The 24503-nt window shown below is 41.2% G+C and overlaps 1 protein-coding gene across 1 annotated transcript in view; it reads left to right on the top strand.

Moving 5' to 3' along the window:
- The window catches only part of LAMB4 (laminin subunit beta 4), a 121479-nt gene that overhangs the window by 18120 nt on the left and 78856 nt on the right, over nt 1–24503 (top strand). Inside the window, 10 exon segments of the mRNA XM_088834345.1 lie at nt 1545–1680; nt 6546–6619; nt 8202–8390; nt 9228–9291; nt 9469–9548; nt 9791–9940; nt 10705–10825; nt 12350–12520; nt 18460–18639; nt 22539–22648. Of these exon segments, the coding sequence (XP_088690471.1) occupies nt 1545–1680; nt 6546–6619; nt 8202–8390; nt 9228–9291; nt 9469–9548; nt 9791–9940; nt 10705–10825; nt 12350–12520; nt 18460–18639; nt 22539–22648 (1275 nt within the window).

Below are 24503 nucleotides of genomic sequence, written 5' to 3'. Positions count from 1 at the left end.
AATCTTAGAACTGGGGGGAAAAAAGTCCCAAAATATCTTCCAGCTAACAAAGCATTACAGGTGAAACTATAAGTATTAGTTATATAAAATTCATGTGGCATGGAGGATCATTTTTTTTTCATCCATCGACTAGCAAAGAGCTCTCAAGCAAAGATTCTCTTCCAAATGTTTAAGTCAGCATTGACTCTGAGTGGCACCCAAGTTGGGCCTCTCATATCTATTTGCCACAACGAAGCATCCTCTGTAGCCAGTTCCATCAAAGACTGTACTTCTAAAATGTTTACAGAAAAAAATAAATTGCCTGAAGTTAAACATTTTCCCCAATATTTTCCATAGTATTGGAAATATTTTCAAGTCTTGGCAAATTTTGGTGGAATCATTGGGCTCCTGTTGCTCTATTAGGACAGATCTGGGGCAAATCTCCCCATATGCAGAACTGATCTAACTTGTGCTGCTGCTGCTGCTAAGTCACTTCAGTCGTGTCCGACTCTGTGTAACCCCATAGATGGAAGCCCCCTGTCCCTGGGATTCTCCTACTGGTCCTTAATTTCTAAAGGGCATTTTGGTTTTCTTCAAGTATAAGGGCTTATGATTGCCAGTGATTATAGAAAGATTATAACACTCTTTTGAAAGTCTGGTTTACTGTGACAATCTGTAGCTGAAATAGTCATTAAAATCATCATGCATTTGTTTAACAAAAGAGGTGGGACTGGTCAGATTACCTAGGCCCTTACCAGCATATTTGCTGTTTTGGGCAATTTCCAATATGGAGGAAATCACTCCTGCTTCCTGGAAGCTTTGCAAAAATGCTCCTCCAGAGTCCCACAGATATTAGCCAGAACAACTGTGCAGGCCATTGACAGGCCTTTGGAAATCTTGGGAGAGTTCCTCAGGAGTTGTAAGTAAGTACAGCTACAAGTGGATGCAAACTCAAAGGCCAGTCTTGACTGTTAAAACCTTTTAAAATCCATCCCAAGCAAAATTAGTTCCAATTCCCAAAAACCTAGTCTGCAAGACAAGAGGGTGAGTCTCTCTGTAATGAGTTTAATGAAATTCTTACAAAATCCACATGTGCGTAGTAAAGGTTTTGGCTCTGGAAGCTTTTATGCCAAAAATTACATCTGAGAGAGAAAGGATGATGGTTGCAGATTAACTAATGGCCAATTGTTTCATTAATTTCTTACTAATTTTTTTTCACTAAAGGAAGTCATTCCAACTCAAGAGTATATCCTAGTTATTTTTCTATAGTTTAAAACAAACTCTAAACCCTCTGCTCTTTGTATGAGAAAAAAATTATTAGTTCTACAAATTTTCAATTTTGTCCCAAATGTTTACATTTATAAAATTTCTAAGTCATCTTAATTTTGTTTGTTTTGGTAGTCAAGCATCTATTGATGGAAAAATTTATGTCTTGTAATTTCCTCTGCTTTTTATTTTTAGCTAGATTGAATGACAAATATAGCACATCCAGCTTGTTTTTAAATTCAGGTCAACAATAAGTAATGACGATTATTTATTTTTAATTTTAATGATGTGTTTTCCAGGGGGAACAAAAATGCTTCATCTGTGATTCCAGATTTCCATATGATCCACACACCCAACCCAACAGCCACACCATCGAGAACGTAATCACAAGTTTTGAACCAGAGAGAGAAAAGAAGTGGTGGCAATCTGAAAATGGTATGACCAAGTTTCTGTCCAGTCTTTTATTTCTTCACATTTTTGTAAAGTATCTTTCTCTCTGTATGATTTGGCACTATCACACAAGGAGTTATATTGAAATGGAATAATATCCACTGAGAATGTAAAACCCTGTATAAAAGCAAAATTCAATTTTCATTTTAAGAAAGAATATTTCCTCTTGAGAAATAGAAGTATTTTTTAAGCACATAACTGAGAATGTTTTACTTTTTTCGTGTGGGGAACAGTTCTGCATGCTCTTGTTCTTTGGGAAAATAAAAAGGGGGATAGGAGTAGTTTATGAGGTATTGGTAGATTAAGCCTGATAAAAAACACACTGACATAAACAGAAATAATAATGCCAGGGGAAGTCTGAGAGTTAATATCATGTGCTTTTTCCTTCTTCAACACATGAAGGCAGAAAGAGAAAGGATATTTCTTTCTGCATTCAAAAATTTTAATGTAAAAATTTAATTGAAAGGGTAGTTGTCTACTGACTGCAGTTCTTTCCTTCCTGGTTTTTGCCCTTCCCTGTTCATGACATTGTGATCCTAGGCCTCACACTGGCCCTGTTTCCTAGGTGCCACTGTAAATTTGGACCTGATCAGGGATTTCCTATTTACCACCCCAGCTTTATGTGTTTAATGTAGCTCGTTCACTCATGATGGACCCTCTTCAACACTGGTCTGGAGCTCTTATCCCCCCAGAGATGGATTCCATTTGCCACATCCCTGCATCTCTCACCTTGGACTACAATTCCTCGATTCTGTTCGGACTCTAAACATATTTCCCTAAAGGGATCCCAGGCCGTAAGAGGGGAGTGTGGGAAAAATCATAATAAGTAAGATCATTCAGGGTGAGCATAGTATAAGGCTATTTTTCTATGTCATCCATTGGACACAGACATGATTGGTGTCTATTAAATGCTAGTTCAATTGGATCCTAATGATTGGCCTCTCGTTGGACTCTCCTTAGTCAATGTTGGTGGTTTTTACCATACTGACGAATGGGACCGTTTTTGCTTCACAGCTGCTTTGATCCACATGCCCAGCATTCATTCCATGTCTCCTTAAGAGGGAATGCCCTTCTGTCCAAGCTGACTGCACAGAAGATGTTCTCAACTGAGTGCTTGGTTGAGAACAAGAGGGAACAGGTGATCTCCTTTCCAGAAAGAGCTAGGAACCTTTGACACAGAGCCTGGAATGTAGCTGCCCTCTCAGCAACAAACCCTTCCCCAAGCCATTCACCCTAGAACATTAAGCTATATCCCAATTCACCACAGTGAAATCATTGTTCTCTGGAGCTAGACTTTCCAATATTGTGGCTCCACACATGGCAACTGAGCACATAAAACATGGCTAATCCACCTAACAGAAGCAGAAGATATTAAGAAGAGGTGGCAAGAATACACAGAAGAACTATACAAAAAAGATTTTCATGACCCAGATAACCACGATGGTGTGATCACTCACCTAGAGTCGCACATCCTGGAATGTGAAGTCAACTGGGTCTTAGGAAGCATCACTACGAACAAAGCTAGTGGAGGTAATGGAATTCCAGTTGAGCTATTTCAAATCCTAAAAGATGATGCTGTGAAAGTGCTGCACTCAATATGCCAGCAAATTTGGAAAACTCAGCAGCGGCCACAGGACTGGAAAACGTCAGTTTTCATTCCAATCCCAAAGGAAGGCAATGCCAAAGAATGTTCAAACTACTGCACAATTGCACTCATCTTACACGCTAGCAATGTAATGGTCGAAAGTCTCCAAGCCAGGCTTCCACAGTACATGAACTTAGAACTTCCAGATGTTCAAGCTGGATTTAGAAAAGACAGAGGAACCAGAGATCAAATTGCCAACATCTGCTGGATCATCAAAAAAACAAGAGCGTTCCAGAAAAACATCTACTTCTGTTTTATTGACCACGCCAAAGCCTTTGACTGTGTGGATCACAACAAACTGTGAAAAATTCTTCAAGAGATGAGAATACCAGACCACCTGACCTACCTCCTAAGAAATCTATATGCAGGTCAAGGAGCAACAGTTAGAATTGGACATGGAACAACAGACTGGTTCCAAATAGGGAAAGGAGTATGTCAAGGCTGTATATTGTCACCTTGCTTATATGAAGAGTGAAACTGAAAGTCACTCAGTCATGTCTGACTCTTTGCAACCCCATGGACTATACAGTCCATGGAATTCTCCAGGCCAGAATACTGGAATGGGTAGCCTTTCCCTTCTCCAGCAGATCTTCCCAACCCACGAATTGAACCGAGCTCTCCTGCATTGCAGGTGGATTCTTTACAAACTGAGCTATGAGGAAAGTCCATATGCAGATTACATCATGCGAAATGCCAGGCTGCATGAAGCACAAACTGGAATCAAGATTGCCAGTAGCAATAACAATAACCTCATATATTCAGATGACACCACCCTTATGGAAGAAAGTGAAGAAGAACTAAAGAGCCTCTTGATGAAAGTGAAAGAAGAGAGTGAAAAGTTGGCTTAAAACTCAACATTCAGAACACTAAGATCATGGCATCTGGTCCCATCACTTCATGGCAAATAGATGGGGAAACAATGGAAACAGTGAGAAACTATTTTGCAGGGCTCCAAAATCACTGAAGATGGTGACTGCAGCCATGAAATTAAAAGATGCTTGCTTCTTGGAAGGAAAGCTATGCTTTTTTCAGTAGTCATGTATGGATGTGAGAGTTGGACTATAAAGAAAGCTAAACATCGAAGAACTGATGCTTTTGAACTGTTATGTTGGAGAAGACTCTTGAGAGTCCCCTGACTGCAAGGAGATCCAATCAGTCCATCCTAAAGGAAATCATCCCTGAATATTCATTGGAAGGACTGATGCTAAAGCTGAAGCTCCAGTACTTTGGCCACCTGATGCAAAGAACTGACTCATTGGAAAAGATCCTGATGCTGGGAAAGATTGAAAGCAGGAGGAGAAGGGGACAACAAAGGATGAGATGGTTGGATGGCATCACTGACTCAATGGACATGAGTTTGAGCAAGTTCCGGGAGTTGGTGATGAACAGGGAAGCCTGGCGTGCTGCAGTCCATGGGGTCGCAAAGAGTCGGACACAACTGAGCAACTGAACTGAACGGAATCCTAACCAAGATGTGCTATGTATGTAAAAACATCCTGGGTTTCTAAGACTTAGTTTGGGGGAAGAAGTATGTATAAAAAAGCATCACTAATTTTTAAAATATTGATTACATGTTGAAATGAGAATATTTTTGATATACTGGATTAGGCATAGTATACATTTATATATAATATATTTAGGCAATGTATTATATATAATATTTATATCATACATGTGATTTAAATATATAAATAAATTACAGATAATGTATTGTCTATCTAGGGTTTCCTAGGTGGTACAGTGTTAAAGAATCCATCTGCCAATGCAGGAGATGCAAGAGATGTGGATTTGATCTTTGAGTTGAGAAGATCCTCTGGAGTAGGAAATGGCAACCCACCCCAGCATTTTTGCCTGGAGAATCCCATGGACAGAGGAACCTAGCAGGCTATAGTCCATGGGGTTGCAAAGAGTTCGACATGACTGAGCACAGCCCACAATCTATTATCTACAATATATATTTATTATCTGTAGTGTATATTATTTATAATATGTCATGTTATTTATAATATATGGATAAATATATTTTATAGATATATAGCCTATATATATATAATAAATTAATTTCTCCTGTTTCTTTTTACTTTTTAAAATGTGCCTGCTAGGAAATTTTAAATGACCCATGGGACTCATACATCCGTTGGACAGTTCCACTCTAGAGAGCAGCTTCCATCATGTCTGGATTGGAGCTGATGCTTCACATCCGTGCTATACCTGGATGGCCCCGAGCTGTCTCAGTGCAAAGTCCTGGCCAGGGTGTTTGGGCTATAGTCCCTCTATTGTCTTTGGATACCTAAATGTATTTCCTGTAGGGGACTCTAGACAATGACAAGGGAGTAAGGAAATCATCATCATCAGTATATAAGATGATTTAGAGCAAGCATAGTCGGAGAAGGCAATGGCACCCCACTCCAGTACTCTCGCCTGGAAAATCCCATGGACGGAGCCTGGTAGGCTGTAGTCTCTGGGGTCGCAAAGAGTCGGACACGACTGAGCGACTTCACTTTCACTTTTCACTTCCATGCATTGGAGAAGGAAATGGCAACCCACTCCAGTGTTCTTGCCTGGAGAATCCCAGGGACAGCGGAGCCTGGTGGGCTGCCATCTATGGGGTCACACAGAGTTGGACACAACTGAAGCAACTTAGCAGCAGCAGCAGCAGGGCAAGCATAGTATGAGGCTTTTTCAGTGTCATCCACTGGACAGGAACATGATTGGTCACCACAGAGGAGCCCACAGACCCTCAGTCCCAGGAGAAAAATCCAAGATGTGTTTTCTGCTGAGTGACAATACAACTAGGTCAGGTGCTTCCTTGTAGCTGTTGGAATGAGAGGGTGTGGGTGTTTGCCATGTGCAGGCTACTAGCTTATATGAAGTGAAGATCTGAGGTGAACACAATGAGCCCTCTCTTTCTACCTATAGGGACCATCCAGGAACTCCCTTGGTGGTTTGTCATACTGCCACACTGTGGCTGTGTGCGTTGTCACTAAAATATAAATGTGGGCACCATTGGGGAAAACTGACATTACCCTCACATAGACTTTATCCTGAGTGAATTGCATGGAAAGCCACTCCAACAGACCTGGCAAGAGTGTTAATCACCAGCCATAAAATTCCAAAGAGTTTCATTACAGACAGTAAGGAATTAGCAAGGTAAACAGTTGTCTCTCAAAATCAATAATTTTCTTCTTTCTGGATTTTCCTTTAGGTCTTGATCATGTCAGCATCAGACTGGACCTAGAGGCCTTATTTCAGCTCAGTCACCTTATTCTGACCTTCAAGGTACAGATGTGCAGAGTGCTGCCCCTTATCTACTTACCGGATGCTTCGCATACCTTAGATTTCACTTGCTTGCTCCCCTGCAGAGAACAAAAAGCTGTTCAAATCCAGACTGGAGCTTTGTTATCTTCGCTTTTTGCTCTTGAATGAAAAACAAAAGAACACCAGTGCTCATTAAATAATAACTTACATGGTTAACAAAAAAGAAAAGAGAGAGTCTTGGAAGATACAGGAAAAAGAAAACCTCCAAGCTCTGGGGTGCTAGAGATGATAAGAACTAGAAAGATAATTTCGAGGATAAAAGGAGAGGCACTGGAAATTATTTAAGGAAATAAAATTTTAAAAAATGTGCTCAAAAGAGGAAGAAAATTTAAAGGTTCTTTCCTGAGTTAGACGCCAGAGAAAATCTTTGCTGTCATCATTCTTTAATCATTCATCAGAACTCTAATTTTGTCAGGCCTGGTGCTAGGTTTTAGTCATCTTTTAGTCATAAAAGATCAACATAAAATTTAAAGTTTTAAAAATTTAAGAAGTAGTCTTTGATTTCAAAGAACTCACAGTCTAGTCATAGGTATAAACAGATATATAATTTTGAAATTACAATGCAGAGTGATAAGTACAGAAATAGATGTACGATTAGAATGCTGGGGGGTTATTTGACACTGTGAAGAAAGCTGATCGCCGAAGAATTGATGCTTTTGAACTGTGGTGTTGGAGAAGACTCTTGAGAGTCCCTTGGACTGCAAGGAGATCCAACCAGTCCATTCTAAAGGAGATCAATCCTGGGTGTTCATTGGAAGGACTGATGCTAAAGCTGAAACTGCAATGCTTTGGCCACCTCATGCAACGAGTTGACTCACTGGAAAAGACTCTGATGCTGGGAAAGGTTGGGGGCGGGAGGAGAAGGGGACGACAGAGAATGAGATGGCTGGATGGCATCACCAACTCTGTGGACGTGAGTTTGAGTGAACTCTGGGGGTTGGTGATGAATAGGGAGGCCTGGCATGCTGTGATTCATGGGGTTGCAGAGAGTCAGACACGACTGAGCGACTGAACTGAACTGAACTGAAGTCAACTCTGGAGAAACAGGGTAAACTTCATGGTAGATTTTGAAGGATATATAAGAGTTTGCCAGAGGTAAAGTATTCCAAATGAAGAAAACCACATGCAGACTGCTATAAAAATGTCAACTGCATTGGCTTTTAAAAAAAAGTACATGCCATTTTTCTTCAATTAATTTATACGGAAACAATTTTAAGATGGAGTTTGATTCTGGGACAAAGCATGTGCTCATAAATAGTTGCCCACTTGATAGAAAGAGATTTTGGTGTGTTCATGATAGAATAGATTTTTTTTTTCTTTTCCTTTTCTTGGCCTTGCTACATGGCATGTGAGATCTTAGTGGCCTGACCAGGGATCAAACCTGTGCCCTCTGCAGTGGAACCGCCAGAGAATTCCTTAGAATAGATTTGAAAAGATACAAATAAAGGTATTAAAAATGGAATTCAAAAATATTGTCAATCTGGAATGGGTTACAAATTCTACTTTTGGGAAGCATGACAAGTTTAACTGATTTTTCTTCTAGACTTTTCGGCCTGCTGCAATGTTAGTTGAACGCTCCACAGACTATGGACACACCTGGAGAGTGTTCAAATATTTTTCCAAAGATTGTGCTACTTCCTTCCCTAACATCACATCTGGCCAGGCCCAGGGAGTGGGAGACCTTGTTTTTGACTCCAAATATTCGGATATTGAACCCTCCACTGGTGGTGAGGTAGAATTTCCTTTCTTCAATTTCTTTCCTTGATATCTTTTTGTTGTTGTTTTTGTTATCATGGTTAATCAATATGAAAACAATTTAGGTAGTGTCTACTGAAACAGAACATGAGCTGCTGCTTGTTTAGGAATGGCAGTGTCTAAATTGAAATGAGTCCTGAATTCAGCTCATAGTCACATAAATTACAAACACCTTACAAGAAATGATCGTGTACAAGAGTGCCCCTGCTGAAGGTAAACAAGGGCTAAAATGCAAATTGGACACTCTGGCCAGGATGCCAGACATAGGAATATCTTTTTCTAGTCCTTTTAAAAGAACCATAAAGGCTAATGGCAGTCCTCCATGCTCTGCAAGCCCCCAGCCTGGGTGGAATCTACCCAGAACTTCCTCAGAGCAGAGCTGGTGATGGGCAGAAAGTCAGAGCATAGGAGTAGGCTTGAGAGGTAGAACCTTATCAGGTAGGGTAGTAGGAATGGTGACAGAAAGCAGAATCCCCCAGTGCCAGATTCACAATGATGAGGACTTGCTGAATCATGAACCCGTCACTCCACCCCAACCAAGCGTAGGAGCCCTTTCCACCAGTGGTATCAGCACTTCCATCTACATGGACCACTTGTGCATAAAAAGCTAGAATGACAGTTTAACAACCTTCCTTCATTTTCATTCTTGGTACTTTCATTCAAATGAGAACCCACATGATAATCTGCATTCTACACCAGGTGGAAAACAGTGGCTCAGCCTTCTTGTAAGGTCAGGATATCTTCTTTAAGAGTATATTGAACACTTACATTTTGGGGGTAAAACACTCTAAATTTACCTACCTTTGTTTTACAGGTTGTTTTAAAGGTGTTGAATCCCAGCTTTTAAATAGAAAACCCTTACAGCCCTTACATCCAGGGTATGAATTGCTTTATATTTTTCACACTGACTTCTTTTGTAAAACTTCATGTAAGGGAGATTCCTTGTCACTGGATGTCTATAGGATGGTAAGGGAGTATCAGTCAAGGAGAGTACTTTGAACCCATCCAACCTAATGCACTTTGATTTATTAATTTCATTATTTTCCTTTCTCTAGACCTTATGACATTAACAAACCTGAGGATAAACTTTACCAGGCTCCATACTCTTGGGATACTTTGCTTTCAGTTCAGTTCAGTTCAGTTGCTTAGTCGTGTCCGACTCTTTGCGACCCCATGAATCACAGCACGCCAGGCCTCCCTGTCTATCACCAACTCCCGGAGTTCACTCAAACTCATGTCCATCGAGTCGGTGATGCCATCCAGCCATCTCATTCTCTGCTGTCCCCGTCTCCTCCTACCCCCAATCCCTCCTAGCATCAGAGTCTTTTCCAGTGAGTCAACTCATCGCATGAGGTGGCCAAAGTATTGGAGTTTCAGCTTGGAAGAAGGCAAAATGATTCCCTTGATAAATACTACTATGCTCTGTATGAGATGGTGGTTCGAGGAAGCTGTTTATGCAATGGCCATGCTAGCGAATGTGGTTCAACACAGAAGACGCGCGGTGATGTTTTCAGCCCTCCCGGCATGGTGAGTTACAAATTCACCCGAGAGCAAGATTGATACTCCTATCTTCCCTTCACTGTCTTAGTGCTGAATGTATGTCAAACTCTGTATGTGGGGATCAACAAGCCTAGAGCCCTCTTTGTGCCAGGCATGTATCATTCAATCTGGCCCATCAGGCCATCTGGGGGCCTTTGGTTCTCTGGACAGAAGTTCTTGTGAATTCTGCCACATGTGGGCATCATTGAGCTAAAGGGCAGAATTTGTAATTTATGATTTCCAGATGGTCCTTCTTATTCTCTCTTGTTTATTGGTTTTTTAGGGAATGGAGATTTTATGGGGAGGAACCATGTCACATACATTGTCTCATAAAAATGTATTGAGGGTCTATTCATGTGAGAGCCTGGACTGTGCCAAAGTGTGTGAGTGACATCTGATGCTGTCGAAAGCCATCACCTCAAGTGACAGGCTATGAATGACTCGGTCCTAAGCAGTGCAGATCTTCTCCACTCCTGGGACTAATCTTAAAGGAATAATACAGTAGAAGAATTTAATTTTGTGCAGTCTTGGGAGTGTGTCTAACTAAAAATGGTTTTGAACTATTGGTCATAACAGGCAAGGCCGGAGGCTATAGATCTTTCCACTTAGACACCTCATATGTTTCACCAGAAATGGACCTTTTCCTGGGAATGTGGGCACTGAGGGCATTTTGTGAAAAATCAAGAGAATCCCACAACTTTTTCCAGTTTTAGTTTTCTAATTCACACCGTTCATGTTCCTCACGCATGCAGGTTCATGGTCGATGCATCTGTCAGCACAATGCAGATGGCCCGAACTGTGAGAGGTGCAAGGACTTCTTCCAGGATGTTCCTTGGAGGCCAGCTACGAGCCTCGTGGACAGTGCTTGCCGAGGTGGGTGGACCTCAGTTCTTAACATCGACTGAGTTTCCTTATATGAAACTCTGCTTTCCCTTTTCCCTTTTCCAGTCTCTGCTCTCCCTTCTTTTGGAGAACATTTAGCTGGTTTCTGTTGGGCTTCTGGCACCACAGGGGGTCAATTTGTGACATCCAGCTCCAACTGTGTGATATTCCTCATGTCTCCTGCACAGAAGAACACCAGCTTCTCCAACCCTCACACCAAAACTTAACATTAATTTGAAGAACTAGATTATATGTTGTGTGGCCCTTTCCATAGGAGGGGCACAGCCATGGGAGGGTAATATCAGTGGGGATGGTGTCACTCCAACAATCTGGTGACCACTAGAATTTGTACAGAGAGCCCCACTGTTTTCCTGAATAATATACACTCAGTGAATGTGACCTTAAACCCATATGTCAGCTAAGATATGAGAAATGAGGCCCAGGATGGAGTTTGACAGGTTATTGTTTTTTTTAATAAAATATTTAGACTTAAAAAGATAGGAGGGAGTTTTGCCATGTGTTTTCTGCCTCTGAATTTTGATGCATTTCTAAAGCTGTTATTCAGTTTCTTTTCCCAAATGTGGGAAAAACAGGATTTGACAAAGAGGTTATTAGGTGAGCGCTTATGAAAAATCCCCATCCATGGGTGTCACAGCGGACACGACCCAGCAAAATGTGGCCCAGGCTTATGCTGTTTACAGGGGAAAACCCAACCAGGCAAGTAGCACAGCTATTACCACAAAGATACACAGATCCCTTTAAACAGATTACCCTTCCTTCTGATGGTCTGGGTGAGCGCCTGTTGGGAGGAAAATGACATTTAGCCCCGCTTCCAGCAGGTCTGCCCTAGAGAAGGAGTGGCTAGCTGGACCCAGCTCTAGCATCTAATCTGGAGAATCCAGTACTACCATACTACCAAACATGTGATGTAAAACCTTCAGATTTACCAGTCTGAGTCAGTAAACATGTTCTTTGTGTGTGCTGTGTGCTCAGTCTAATATCTAATTCTTTGCCACCCCATGGACTGTAGCCCACCACATTCCTCTGTATTTGGGATTCTCCAGGCCAGAATACCGGAGGGGTTGCCATTTCTTCCTCTAGGGGATCTTCCCGACCCAGACAAACCCACATCTCCTGCATTGGCAGGCAGATTCTTTACCTCTGTGCCGCCTGGAAAGCCCTAAATATATTCTTTATTGAAAAACAGCAACAAAAAAATATTGCATCCTATGTCTTTTAGGTCACCCAAACGATTTGTATTTCTCTTCCTGATTAAAAAGAAAAAAACCTAAATAGTGAACATTTTGAGAACACATTTTATAGAGAGTATATGAGCAGAATTGGAGTGCTAAAAAGATCCTTGAAAGCAACTATTTTAAGCTTCTATGTACTTGATGTAAGGAGTCTGAAGAAAGTGGAGGAGAGGAAAATGGGTGATGGAGCAGGGAGCCACCATCCCTGGGATGTTCACCGTGGGGACCTTGGCGATCTCTCATAACTTTTCTGGGTTTTCAGCTTGTCACTGTAACGGCCACTCTAACCGCTGTCACTTCGACATGACTGCATACCTGGCGAGCGGGGGCTGCAGTGGGGGCGTGTGTGATGACGGCCAGCACTGTGACCGCTGCAGACCTCTCTTCTACAGGGACCCCCTTAAGGCCATCTCGGATCCTTATGTGTGCATTCGTGAGTCCCCAGCCTCTGACCCATCCTCGCCCCTCATCTGAGCAGGTGCTGATGGAACTGGTCCCCACTGGGCTCAGCAGCATCTCCACACTGCCCTCTTAGTGGTGGGAATTGCAAAATCACTTCGGTTCTGAGCTTTTCCCTCTCTGAACAAGTTGGGCCAGATAATCTAGGTCCCTCCCTGTGGTCTCACAGCCATGGCTGTGGTGGTTTAGTCGCTAAGTCGTGTCCTACTCTTGCAACCCATGGACTGTAGTCTGCCAGGCTCCTCCATCCATAGGATTTTCCAGGCAAGAATACTGGAGTGGGTTGCCATTTCCTTCCTGAGGGGATTTTCCTAACCCAGGGATTGAACCCGGGTCACCTACACTGCAGAGAGTTTCTTTACCCACCGAGCTCCCAGGGCTGATACTGATGAATTAGGAAACTGTTCTGGATTCAACCAGAAGGGGGCAATAGTTTCAGAAGCTGCCACAAGCACCTGCAGTGTCAACTCAGGGAAGTAATTAAGTACGCAGATTGGCTATAGCATTTGGCTGTAGATGATTCAGTTTTGCTAAGCTAATTTACCTTGTTTCACTTTTCCTTTAAAAAAAAAAATGTATCTTTATGGCTACACCAGGTCTTGGTTATGGTACGTGGGAGCTTCAATCTTTGTTGTGGTGGCACGTAAGATCTTAGTTGTGGCATGTGGGATCTAGTTCCCTGGCCAGGGATTGAACCCTGTCCCCATGAGTCTCAGCCACCAGACCACCAGGAAAGTCTCTCATTTTTCTTTTTTTAATGTTTAAAAGTTTTTCACTTTATTAGTCTCAACTTTTTAAAAGATAATATTTTAGGCATAGACAAAATAATAGAAAATAACATTTATATATATAATATAAATTATATACCCACCACTAGCTTTGTCAGAACATAGTGTCTTGCCCTCTCACCTTCAGGACATCACTGCAGCATGACAGCACGATGAATGGGGTAGTCTAGCCACTTCTCCTCTGTCTACCCTCCTTCCTATGGATAAGCTCTCATATGTTTAGCAATTATCATTACCTTGCTTCTTGTTATACTTTCACACATTTTGATTCAACAAATGATACATGTTGACATGTTTTCAAACTTGAGATAAATTATATTATGCTGTGTGCTTGCTCAGTCATGTCTGACTCTTTGCAACGCTATGGACTGCAGCCTGCCCTGCTCCTCTGTATGTGGGATTCTCTAGGCAAGATTACTGGTGTGGGTTGCCATTTCTTCCTCTTGGGGATCTTGTTGACCCAGAGATCGCACCCATGGCTCCTGCATTGGCAGGCAGATTCTTTACCACTGCGCTACCTGGGAAGTCTGAGGGACTTGCTATGAAACTCCAGTTTCAGACTTTACATAATCATAATACATAAATTGAAGTCTTATGCCAAAGTAAATCAGCAGCCACCCAAATACATACAGTGTCCTAGATTTTAAAGTTTAAATCATCATGATGTGGATGAAAATTTCATAAATGAAATTTTTTTGCTCAGATTACTCAGTAGGTAGCTGATTGTATAAAAGTTTACCTTAAAAAAAAAAGAAATTTACCTTACATGCCCTATTTAATATAAAGAATTGGGTCCTCAGAAAACACATTTCTTTAAATTGATGTGCTAAGTGCCCTACATTTTTTACCAGAATCCATAGTCCACTTATCTCTCCCTCCCTGTCCTTCTGCCCTATCTTTCTCTCTCTCTCTCTCACACACACACAGCTTTTATTAACGTTTATAAAGCTCTGTATTTGTAAATGAAGATGAAATTTCTTAGATGGAATCAGGAAAATACAGTGTTTAGGAACAGATAATCTGGGAATCTGAAAGGAGGTTGGAAATAACTAAACCAAATATTTCAAATAAAGTACATCAACCAGAGTCTTGCTCTTTAAGAGCACTTAGTATTAACTTAATGGTGTTTTTGGAGGAAAAGAAGGAAAGAAAATTAGTACCCTTGATTTGAAATTTAAAAACCATTCTTTGTGAATAAGGAATTTCTCGAGGAAAGGCAAATGAGGAGCTTGTAAAAAAAAAAAAACAATTTTGAGACTTCTTAGCTTCTCTAAGCACATGTTTATGTACTTGTAAGTGTGTGTACACATATGAGTGTATTTGACCAGCATTCTCATATAAATTTTCTCTAAGCTGTCCTAGTTTGACCCTAAATATTTACATGATCAGATTCCAGGCCTAAGAGTTGACCAGTTTTAAACCTTCTATGATTTAAGACACAGTTGAATGTGATACAGAGGAAACAAATATTTATTCGTCTCCACCAATAATATGTTTGCTGGAATTTAATTGTGTGACCCGAAAATACTTTATTGGACTTCTACTCTAAAGGCCATAATACAGGATTATTTCAAACTTATAGGCCATTCCCATTTCCCTTTCCCAAAGGATATTTCTGTGTATAATTAAATTATACTCTGGAACTCATTGCTGACCTTTTGGAGTGTCTCCCAAATAAAGATGAGTTTTTTTGTCTTTTGGCTACTTCTAAAATGAACCTAGTTTGTTCCTTCCTTCCTAGAAACAACTGGCTTTAATTAGAAGAAAATTGTGGGTTTTTTCCCCAAACTAAACAGAAACCAGTGCTGGTTTTCCATAGTAAGATTTTATCACCAGTCACAATCCAGTAATAAACAACTGAAAATCAAACAAAAGATTCTGTCAGACAACTGTTTGCTTCAGTGATTCCAAACTGACTGAATTTTTTCCCCTAAATACACTAACCTAAATGGTGGTTAGGTAAACATTGCTTTAGACTTGAGGGTTTTGTTTTATTACTCCAAAGTAAACATGTATAAATCTTAACATAGTTGCTTCTTAGAATCCAGATATTTTTTAAAAATCTTTATTGCTTTCCTTAAAAGTGGAATCTCTTGAAAACACAGGTCCACGAAGATACAAGATGACCTTGTTGGTCACCTAATGTCTATTAATGAATGCATTTGTCCTCTATACTGAAGTCACAACCAGACCTCCAATGATAAGAAGGCTGCTGCTATATTGGGCAGTCCCAACTGTTCTTTCTTATACTCGGTGAAGCGCTACATTTTCTAGCTTTTACCCACTGGAATTACTAATATTATCAGCATCCTTTTTCATATGACATTCCTTCTTTTAATTGTTTGAATTTTCTACTGAAAAAAAAAAAGGTGGAGGAGGTTACTACTTTTGTTACATATGACTGTTTCTCATTTTCCAGAATCTCTTCATGGAAGCTTTTGTCCACCAACAGATTTCCGAAATTAAAACAAAGATTTGAACATTTCTCATTCTCTCTTTTTCTTTCTTGAAGGTGCTCCTTTCCAAGAAGACTCAAAAAGAATGATAGTTCTTACCTTTGTAACATATTTTTTTGTAATGGGAAAGACAGATTTACTTTCTTAACAACCATATTTCAGAGACTTGGTAGACGTTTTATGTGATTTTTTTTCCTCTTTATCATGTCACTTGATGCCTTTATAGTGTATGAAATCAAATATATGATACATATTTCATTACACCATCCCACGCTTACTTATCTCCTGACCTTATTTTCACCTTTAGAGTCTTTTAAAAGTCTTTTTAAAAATTGAAGTGAAATTCATATAACATAAAATTAACCATTTAAAAGTGAACACAATTCACTGGCACAATGTTTTGCAACCACAGCCACTACTTAGCTCACAACATTTTCATCACCCCTAAAATAATCAATCTGATGTTTAAACTGAGATATAATTGATATATGACATTTTATCAGCTTCAGGTATACAGTGTGACTCATGTTTGTGTATCCTGCAAAATTATCACTGCAATAAGTCTAGCTGTCACCATTACCACACATAGTTACAATTTGAGGACTTTTAAAATCTACTCTCTTAGCAACTTTCAAATGTAGGATACACTATTAACCATGTTTACCATGCTGTACGTTACGGTAATGATTTATTTATTCTATAACTGGAAATTTGTGCCTCTTGACTACCTTCACCCATCTCTCTCATCCCCACCTCTGGAAACCACCAATTTATTATGACTGTGAGTTTGCTTTGGGTATTTTTTTGAGATTCTATATGTAAGTGAGATCATGTGGTACTGTCTTTATCTACCTTATTTCACTAAGCATAATGCCCTCAAAACCCACCCATTTTTCCACAAAAGGCAAGAATTCATTCTTTTGTGACTGTATAATATTCCATTGTGTAAATATACACAATGTGGTATATTTCTTTATTGACTGATTGCTTAAGTTGCTTCTGTGTCTTGCCTATTATAAAGAATGCTGCAATGAACATAGAGTTCATGTATCTTTTTAAATTAGTGTTTTCATTTTCTTCAGATAAGTACCTAGCAATGGAATTTCTGGGTATTTCATATTTTTCATTTGGGGGGAACCTCGATATTGCTTTCCATAGTGGCTGCACCAATTTACATTCCCATCAACAGTACAAAAAAGTTCCCTTTGCTTCACATCCTTGAAAACACTTGTTATTTCTTGTCCTTGCCAGTAGATTGCCTCTTCATTTTGTGGGTGGTTTCCTTTGCTGTGCAGAAGCTTTTTAGTTTGATATGGTACCACCTGTTTATTTTTCCTTTTGTTTGCCTTTGATTTTGATTTCCAGTGCAAGCAATCATTGCCAGGAACGATATCAAAAAGTTTGCTGCCTGTGTTTTCTTCCAGGAGTTTTCTGGTTTAAGATCTTACATTCTTCAGTCCACCTTGAATTAATTTTTGTGAATGGTGTAAGAGAGAGATCCAGTTTTTTCTTTTGTACATGGCTGTTCTGTCTTCCCAACATCTTTTATTGAAGAGACTGGCATTTCCCCGGCATATAGTCTTGTCATAAATTAGTTGACCATATATGTGTGCGTCTGTCACTGGGCCCTCTGTTCTGTTCCACTGGGTTATGTGTTTATTTTTATGCTGATACCATGCTCTTTTGATTACTATTCTTTTGTAATATAATTTGGAAGCATGGTGGCTCCAGCTTTCTTCTTTTCTTAAGATTGCTTTGGCTCTTCAGGGTTATTTGTGGTCCATATAAATTTTATAGTTTGTTGCTTTTTTTCATCAATCTATTCTTAACATCTGGCTTTCATAATAAACTTTCTCTAGTACTCTTCCTTTTGGAGAAGGCAATGGCACCCCACTCCAGTATTCTTGCCTGGGAAATCCCATGGACAGAGAAGCCTGGTAGGCTACAGTCCATGGGGTCGCTAAGAGTCGGACTGAGCAACTTCACTTTCACTTTTCACTTTCATGCATTGGAGAAGGAAATGGCAATCCACTCCAGTGTTCTTGCTTGGACAATCCTAGGGATGGGGAAGCCTGGTGGGCTGCCGTCTATGGGGTTGCACAGAGTTGGACACAACTGACGCTACTTAGCAGCAGCAGCAGTCCTCTTCCTTTAGAATTACTTAAAATTCTTTTAAAAATATATTTGTGTATTATTCAATATTTTTCTAGTCCTGAGATATGGGAGATATATCCGAGCAGCCTTTGCTCACTGGTTTAATTATTCAAACATATTTATTGTAGTTAAACAGCTAAAACAGTTATAGTGAAGGTAAAGCTGCTGCTGCTACAAGTCGCTTCAGTCGTGTCCGACTCTGTGCGACCCCATAGACGGCAGCCCACCAAGCTCCCCCGTCCCTGGGATTCTCCAGGCAAGAACACTGGAGTGGGTTGCCATTTCCTTCTCCAATGCATGAAAGTGAAAAGTGAAAGTGAAGTAGCTCAGTTGTGTCCGACTTTTAGCGACCCCATGGACTGCAGCCTACCAGGCTCCTCCGTCCTTGGGATTTTCCAGGCAAGAGTACTCTAGTGGGTTGCCATTGCCTTCTCCTGAAGGTAAAGCAGTATGTTTCTATTTCAGGGTTCTCACAATTTGCAGTTAATTAAGATAATGCACATCTGTGTCCCCAGCTTGTGACTGTGATCCTGATGGGACCATTTCGGGTGGGCTTTGTGTAAGCCACTCTGATCCTGACTTGGGGTCTGTGACCAACCGATGCCTGTGTAAGGAGAACGTAGAAGGAGCAAAATGTGACAGATGCAAGCCAAATCACTATGGACTGAGCGCCACGGACCCCCTCAGCTGTCAGTGTAAGTCAACAGTGGCTGGATCATCACCTTGAATGCATTTTGAGGCTTGGAGCTGCCCCTGTCAATGCTAACATTTGTTCATTGTAAATACTTGAGTCCCAGCATTCTCTGAATTTTTTTTTTTTTTTTAGTGATACAAATGGAGAAGGAAATGGCAACCCACTCCAGTGTTCCTGCCTGGAGAATCCCAGGGACGGGGGAGCCTGGTTGGCTGCTGTCTATGGGGTCGCACAGAGTCGGACACGACTGAAGTGACTTAGCAGCAGCAGCAGCAGCAGCAGTGATACAAAATCTCTCGCAAATTTTAGTGAGTTCAGTTTCAGTTCAGTTCAGTCGCTCAGTCGTGTCCGACTCTCCGCGACCCCATGAATCACAGAACGCCAGGCCTCCCTGTCCATCACCAACTCCCGGAGTTCACTCAAACTCATGTCCACAGAGTCGGTGATGCCATCCAGCCATCTCATTCTCTGTTGTCCCCGTCTCCTCCCGCCCCCAATCCATCCCAGCATCAGAGTCTTTTCCAGTGAGTCAACTCGTCACATGAGTTGGCCAAAGTATTGCAGTTTCAGCTTTAGCATCAGTCCTTCCAATGAACACCCAGGACCAATCTCCTTTAGAATGGACTGGTTGGATCTCCTTGCAGTCCAAGGGACTCTCAAGAGTCTTCTCCAACACCACAGTTCAAAAGCATCAATTCTTCAGCGATCAGCTTTCTTCACAGTCCAACTCTCACATCCATACATGACCACGGGAAAAACCATAGCCTTGACTAGATGGACCTTTGTTGGCAAAGTAATGTCTCTGCTTTTTGACATATTATCAAGGTTGGTCATAACTTTCCTTCCAAGGAGTAAGCGTCTTTTAATTTCATGGCTGCAATCAGCATCTGCAGTGATTTTGGAGCCCAAAAAATAAAGTCTGACACTGTTTCCACTGTTTTTCCATCTATTTTCCATGAAGCGATGGGACCAGATGCCATGATCTTTGTTTTCTGAATGTTGAGCTTCAAGCCAACCTTTTCACTCTCCTCTTTCACTTTAGTGAGTTAGTGGAGAACTATTTTAGGTGGTTTGCTGAGTTTATCATCAAGAACCAGCAGGGGGCGCTCACATTTTCACTGCTGGAGCAAACGCAGGATAACTGCCAAGAAATTTAATACATTTATGAAACCTTTAAATTAAGAAAATCCTCCACCAGGATTCCACTCTACAAATTTGTTAAATTACATTGTGCATTTTTGCATAGATTGATGACTTCTTAGGCAATTTTCAATTGGGGGAAAAAAGAAGCAAGGAAGGAGTCATGGGAAAATAGAAATAACTGCAGAGTTTTTGAGGGCTAAATGGGAAGCCCCTTGGCTCTAGGATCACAGAAATTTAAGGCTGCCTGGAGTCTCAGAGAGCTGCTGATTCCTCAGAGAGTCTGGGTTAATTATTTCCCTTTGATCACAGTGTCATGCTCTGTGTTATACCCATATAAGGAACTGTAGATTATTTGCATGTTTAGAAAGCAGCATGATGAATCATTCTGTTTTTTAAATGCTCTTCTTTTTGGATTTGATGTAAAATTTAATTTCAGGGTAATTAATCATATAGCTCAGTCAGTTTCCCAGTATACCTCTCGGTACTCCAGGCCCTTCCCCTGCTTCCCTGACTAACATTATGCCCTCCAAGAAATGGGCCAAACACTGGTTTTTGGTTTGATTTTCCTTTTGTCAAAGATTTAGTTACATATAATTCACATGCCATACAATTCACTTTTTAAAGTATACAATTCAGTGATTTGTAGTACATTCAGAATGTGTAACCATCACTACAATCAATTTTAGAACATTTTCATTACCTTAAAGAAACCCCATACTCTTATTTCTGGTTATATACCCTCAAAATTGAAAGCAGCATCTTAAAGATGATTTGCATGCCCATGTTAATAGAAGTACTATTCACAACAGTCAAAAGGTGGGAGCAACCCAGGCATCCATTGATGAATGATTGGATAAGCAAAATGTGGTATGTATGCATGATGGAATATTCAGTTCAGTCGCTCAGTCATGTCCGACTCTTTGTGACCCCATGAATCACAGCACGCCAGGCCTCCCTGTCCATCACCAACTCCCGGAGTTCACTCAAACTCACCTCCATCACGTTGGTGATGCCATCCAGCCATCTCATTCTCTGTCGTCCCCTTCTCCTCCTGCCCCCAATCCCTCCCAGCATCAGAGTCTTTTCCAATGAGTCAACTCTTCGCATGAGGCAGCCTTAAATAGAAGGGAAATCCTGATCCATCCTACAACATGGATGAACCTTGAAAACATTTTGTTAAGTGAAATCCATAGAAACAGAGCATAGACTGGTGGTTGCCAAGGACTTGGGGGAGGGAGGAGGAATAGAGAGATGGTATTTAATGATACAGCGTTTCAGTTTTGCAAGATGAAGAGTTCTGGAGATTGCTTGCCCAACAGTGTTAGTGTCCATAACATTATTGAACTGTATACTTTAAAATGGTGAAGATGGTAAAGTTTATGTTATACATATTTTACTATAAAGGAGAAAAGAAACACTCTAGCTACCACCTCCCATCCCACCAGCCCTCAGTTCAGTTCAGTTGCTCAGTCGTGTCCGACTCTTTGTGACCCCATGAATCACAGCACGCCAGGCCTCCCTGTCCATCACCAACTCCCGGAGTTCACTCAAACTCATGTCCATCGAGTCGGTGATGCCATCCAGCCATCTCATCCTCTGTCGTCCCCTTCTCCTCCCACCCCCAATCCTTCCCAGCATCAGAGTCTTTTTCCAGTGAGTCAACTCGTCGCATGAGGTGGCCAGAGTATTGGAGTTTCAGCTTTAGCATCAGTCCTTCCAATGAACACCCAGGATTTGATCTCCTTTAGAATGGACTGATTGGATCTCCTTGCAGTCCAAGGGACTCTCAAGAGTCTTCTCCAGCACCACAGTTCAGAAGCATCAGTTCTAGTCAGGCACTAATCTACTTTATGTTTCTATGTTGTTTGGTCACTAAGTCATGTCTGACTCTGACCCCATGGACTGTAGCATGCCAGTCTCCTCTGTCCTCCACTGTTTCCCAGAGTTTGCTCAAATTTACGTCCATTGAGTTAGTGATGCTTCTGTTTCTATAGATTTGCCTATTGTGGACTTTTCAGAAAGGGGAATCATATAATGTGTGGTGTTTTGTGTCTGGCTTTTCTTGCTTACCACAATGTTTTCAAGGTTTATCCATGTTGTAGCAACTTCATATCTTTTCGTTGCTAAATAATAATCCATCATTTGGATATACCACTATTTATCCACTCATCAGTTGAAGGACATTTGGGCTGTTTCTAAGCACATTAGCTTTTTCTGTGGCAGATTCAGCAGAGAAAACACCTATCTTGCTCTGGTTGCCCAATTTCTTAGCCTTCACAACATAAACAGAACTCAGCAACTCCTATGAGTGGAAGAGAAAGAGGAGAAAGAGAGAATAAAAAAGAGAAAAAGTAAAGAGGCGCTAAAAAAGAGGAGAGAAAGGATTATAATAGATGGCATCTGCCAGAGAGGGAGGCATTAGTAATAACCATGATGCTTAGAAACCCTTGCCCCTAGTCACTTGATCCAGCCAGGATCACTTAGGAGAACTGTGCTCCACTACCCAACATGCATGACCTCTTGTCTCCTCCTAATTGGCACCCAGTAGAACCACATGAGGGCTCTGAAAGTGTCTGGCATTGGTTTTCCTGGGGAAAGTTGAATGAAGTACAATAGTGATATGACCAGGCAGACAGTGAACATGGCTGGGCAGGCTGCTCAGGGTTCTCGGGGCCATGTTTTGCTCAGCGTAAGCTAATAAGGTTTACCAGTGTGAAGAAGTCAAAATGAGAATAACTATGTACGATGTGCTTTCAGCCTGCGACTGTCACCCCCTTGGGAGTCTGCCGCTCTTGACCTGTGATGTGGATACAGGCCAATGCTCGTGTCAGTCGTTTGCTACTGGACTACACTGTGAAGAATGCACTGTATTATTTGCCTCTGATTCCCCTTTTAGGGGGGCTTCCCTGGTGGCTCAGACGGCAAAAGAATCCACCTGCAATGTGGGAGGCCTGGGTTTGATCCCTGGGTTGGGAAGATCCCCTGGAGGAAGGCATGGCAATCCAGTCCAGTAATCTTGCCTGGAGAATCCCCAGGGACAGAGGAGCCTGACGGGGTTACAAAGAGTCGGACATGACTGAGCACAAAACCCCCCGCTTTCGGGAGTGACGTGGTCTTCTACTGCCATTGCCTAGAAGAGACTTGGTCTTGTTGACCACTTTCCTTGCCCTGTTGTATTTCAGTACTCCTGTGGTAAAAGTATTTACACTGCAGAAGTCAGCAAACACTGGAAATCAGCCCCTATCTTTCTGCAGAAAGCTAGCTGTTAAACATTTGCCAGCACAACATTTACCCAATGGATCTGAACCCACCCAGACAATAGTTTTATCTACTCTTCTCCTGAAAGTGCAAGCAATAGAGTGTAAGAGCACTTATTTGCTGTCGCCCCACCCCCCCCCACCCCTTAAGGCCACCAGATCATGGAGTCTTTTAATATACGGTCAGTTTCCCACCCTTACCACTCCTTGCCTGAAATTATTTTTGGATGAGGTAATTAAAAAAAAAAATCAAGTTTAAATGTATTGTAGATTCCTGTGGGAAATAAACCCTTGGATTTTTCACAGACTCTACTACACACATGAGCATGTATGTCACAAATTAGTAAAATAAAATGTGTTCCCGCTATAAGAAATGTGTCTTGCATTTAGAGAGTTAAAAACCGATCTCTTTCCTTTGTCTTCCAAGCTTGGCAGCCCACTGTGACATTTTAGAAAGAAAAAACAAACAAAAAAAAACTTAACCTAATAAAAGAACAGTGACCTTGATGTGTCTGAAGAAATGTAGCTGATAAATAAGAAACATATGTCTGTTACAACATAGTTTGTGCTAATATTGTAAATCGCTTTACTGAAAACACATGGGGATTAGGCAGAGGAGGAGGGAAAAGAAAGCGGGGAGAAAATTATGAAAAGGGAACTCTACCACAGGGCAGGTAATCTAGAAGTTTCATGTTGGAAGGTGAGCTGTGCCAAGTTCCATAACCATGAATGGGCAACACAAAATAAGTGTAGAGCTAATGAATAGGTCAACGGAGACACCACATCAGATCATTCCAGACAAACCTTAGACTCGGGCTGGCTGTTTTTCTTAGCTAGTTAACTGCCATTGTTCTTGCAAAAGGAAAATAACTGAGCAGGGGCCACTATTGGGGAATCTTACCCATCATGGCTGAGCCAAGGCATCTGCTTTGTACCCCATGCAGATCTATCGATGGTTCGCTGGGGGCAGCATTACAGGATATGCTGCCTCGCAGGGGTTCTCACAACCCCAGCCTCAGTAAAGCAGCTCAGTTCACATTGCTTTTGCCTAAACTGAAGTTTGGTTTGGGGGAAAAAAATTTCAAAAGCCCTTAGCTGTGTTATGTAACAAATTGTGTCAACTTTTAATGTTTAAAATAAATCTGTTTGAGTAAAACTGGGCATAAAATTGTACCAAGATAACAGGACTGAGCGACTGAACTGAACAAAAAATATGGATACCTAACAAACCCATTTCAAATGAGAATTGCATGCCAACCTAGATCTTAATTTCACCTAAGCTTAATAGATATTTGAGCAGGGGAGTCTTTTTCTGAGTCGTTTATAGTAAACGTCAGAATTGAGAGGTAGTTGTTTGTATCTCACCAGCTGTTTATATCGAATAAAGGTCAAGATGTTGCAATGATGAGAAAAGTCTGGAAGAGAGTTGGATCTCTCACATGGGGAGAGTTTGTTATGCCAAAAC

This window comes from Moschus berezovskii, chromosome 3 (genome assembly GCF_049115385.1).
Source record: "Moschus berezovskii isolate FMDL1 chromosome 3, NW_MosBer_1.0, whole genome shotgun sequence".
Lineage (NCBI taxonomy): Eukaryota > Metazoa > Chordata > Mammalia > Artiodactyla > Moschidae > Moschus > Moschus berezovskii.
This window is presented reverse-complemented; position numbering and strand designations above follow the sequence as displayed.